At 39.5% G+C, this 3,223-nt stretch overlaps 1 protein-coding gene across 1 annotated transcript in view; it reads right to left on the reverse strand.

Moving 5' to 3' along the window:
* Positions 1–267: 267 nt before the first annotated feature.
* The window catches only part of ARHGAP42 (Rho GTPase activating protein 42), a gene marked incomplete at both ends in the record, with an annotated part of 233,837 nt that continues 230,881 nt past the window's right edge, over positions 268–3,223 (reverse strand). Inside the window, 2 exons of the mRNA XM_080930427.1 lie at positions 268–1,790; positions 2,240–2,319. Of these exons, the coding sequence (XP_080786553.1) occupies positions 1,702–1,790; positions 2,240–2,319 (169 nt within the window). The remainder of the gene's footprint in view (positions 1,791–2,239; positions 2,320–3,223) is intronic.

Consider the following 3,223-nt stretch of genomic DNA (forward strand, 5'->3'; position numbering starts at 1 on the left):
GCAGCTCTTTAGACACCTGAGTGTCTATGAACTAGAGAAAATGTTAAAGTTGTCAGTTAGATAACAAGGCCACATGGAGAGGCTCTGGAAAGCCAAACTTTAAGACTATGGAGAAGAAAGTATCTGTCATTGTAGATACTCATAGGAATTATATGTTGGAATTATTGAAATAGGTTATAATAGAAGGAGTGGCTGATATAGAACCCTTTGCTGATAACGTAGTAATGGAGAATAAATACCTCTCTTCTGTATGAGGCCTATAATTCAGTGGACTTCATAGGAAAGACTATGACTGAATGCCATCATAGAAAACCTTGTAAATTCCACTTCTGTTAACAATGATGGCTTGCTTTCAAACACTGTGTTCAGGGACTGGAAGGATGGCCAAGTGGTTGGGAGCATTTGCTGTTCTTTCAGATGTCAACTAGTAACTCCATACCCTCTGTAACTCCAGTTCAAGGCTATCTGACTCCCTTTTCTGACCTTCATGGGTAAAGTGTATACATGTAGTACACATACACACATGTGAACAAAACATTCATATAAATAAATAAATCTCTTTTTAAAATAGCAGACTTTGTGGTCTAAGAATTGAGCAGGTGTTTGCTTCCTGTTTCCACTGGTGGGGGGAGGTTTAGAAAGCACAGTTTTCCAATTCAGATTTATCATTTGTACAAGAGCAGCTAAGGCCAAAACTTTCCATCATTAAAATACTTAGAGGCAGTAGCATTTCAAATGAGTTGGCTGCATGGTACAGGACACCCTTACATTTCCCATAATGGTCACCACAATGTCACAATACTGACAGGAAGGAAAAGGTATGCACATGTGATTTATTAACACGTGTGTTTTAATAGAAACTTTTATAAAAGTCCCAGGATCAGTTCACATGACTTCCAAGGGAAGGTTGCTCCTCTTACTTCATGAGCCAAATCCAACCCACAGAGAAGTTATTATTTCACACACTTGTTTCTCTTGCATGGAAGCCAGAGAAATGCTCTAATATTCTGGATGGATTATGATAGAATCAGTGTTTGACTTACACTCGGCTTACTTTACAGACTTCATATACATTATTGCTTTCAAATACTATCATCTTAGAAAACAAATAAAATATAGTTATGATAAAACAAGGACCGATTTTCTTGAAATGTTTAGGACCAGCAAAACAATCACACATAAAAACAGTATATTAAAAAAAGAACAAAAATAATAAATGTACAATTTAAATTACATCTTTAAAGTAATGATTTCAAGGTTTCCCAGAGACTATCAGGCAATAAGGAACAGACCCTTACATGGGACAGCAGATTTCTTTGGGGTATACAGAACTGCATTTGGTATCTAGGATTCTGCAACTGCTAGCAAGCTGACTCTGTTGCAAATCACTTCTTATCCAAAGAAGAAGAAGAAGAAGAAAAACAGCAAGTGTATTTTAAAAGTAAGAAAACAGAAAAAAAAAAATGACTGTGATGCCAATATCTGTGTCTCTCTTTCCATCAAGCAGGAGCTACATAGTCTGCTGGTGACATAGTCTGCTGGTGACATAGTCTGCTGGTGACATAGTCTGCTAGTGATAAACTTAAGACACATAGATGTTTTGTTTAGTGGCTGGTCCCCCATATCTGTGTCAGATAAAAGAATAGCACTTATTATGTGTTACCATGGATACCATGAAGATACTGCCATCCGCTAATACTATTAGAGGAAGACAACGTAGTTCTCAGGGACTAGTCCTGTTCTGCCTTCATAAGTCGCCTTTAGCCATCCTGGCTCCACTGATGGGTGCACTTGTCAAGGAAAGAAAGAAAGAAATGTTATTCCAATGATTCAATAATTACTGCAAACTAAACAGTCAGCTAAGAATCTTCACTCATGGTATTACTGCGTAATAAAGCTGGAAGGTTCGTTGTACTCATACAATCAGTTAGATAGACTATATTTGTCTAATAGAGCCCCTTCTATATGATTTTGCAAACACAATATACTTTCCAGGGTAGCCTTGGAAGACTCACTGTGTGTCTCTGAAAAGAGTAGTCCTCCTGCCAAGAGTGCATTACCCTGTCTGTCTTGTGGGTAAATGTTCCTATGATGGAGGCTGGGATCTAGAAAGATGTGTTCACATAGACAAATCTAAGAACCTGGGTTTGGGGTGGAATCTGAGCCCGGTTTAACTGTTCTACTACTCCTTTAATACTCGCCCAGATGAATTCCTTCCATAACCAACAAAGATGCTCACCATTGGAAAAGATCGCCCCCTGGGGGAAGGACAGCTCATGGCTGTGCTCTGCTTTGCAGGAGTACATGGCTTTGGCTTGGCTGAAAGATCAAGGGGGTTTATAAAAACATTCAATTAAAATATACTGAAAGTGCTTTTTAAAAATAATTCATTCATTCATTCACTTTCTACCCTGAGAGCAGGATGCCCTCTCTCCATCCTCCCCACCTCATGCCCCCCAGTCCTCCTGTGTCCTCAGAAAGGAGAGGGCACTCTTGATATGCAACCTGTCACATCAAGTTGATAACACTACTCTTAACGTTAATGGTAATTGGAACCTAACCTAAAGATGGGTCCACATCAATGCATTCTTCACAAACTGTGTGTGATCCTGTTGTGACTAGATCACAGCCTGGATATCACTGACACATTGGGAGCTCTTCCTGTGTTTCTACACAACACATCCTAAGGAGGCAACGCAACTGGCAACCTGTAGCATAGGCTGGTTTTAAAGATACTGTGATTTGGCTGCGAAGTAGTGGAACACACCTTCATCCCCTGCGTCCTGGAGGCATAGGTAGGCAGATCTCCGTGAGATAGAGACCAGCCTGGTTTACAGAGTAAGTTCTTTGAAAGCCAGAGCAAACAAAACAAAACAAAAAACAGTCTTGAGAAACAATTACAAATTTATACTGTGGTTTGTTAGAAAGCTGCTGAGAATGCTGCTATGTTATGTTTTTGGTTTTCCCCTACTTTAATTTTTAGGTTACCTTATACTTAGAAGATGTGGTAAATATACTGAGTAGTTGTAATATTTGAAGAATAACAGTGGAGGTTGCTGATTGTCTAGGAGGTTATGAACACGAGTGGATGCTTTGAAACCCAGAAAGGCATTCATATCCTCTTAAAAGCAACAACAGCAAACCCTACAGCAAGCACCAAACTCTCTAAGCAGCCAGAGCCTCTGTCTTGAGAGCAGCCAGAATTTGGGTTTTTTTGCATGAA

The sequence above is a fragment of the Micromys minutus genome, assembly GCF_963924665.1.
Source record: "Micromys minutus genome assembly, chromosome: 16".
NCBI classification, from domain to species: domain Eukaryota; kingdom Metazoa; phylum Chordata; class Mammalia; order Rodentia; family Muridae; genus Micromys; species Micromys minutus.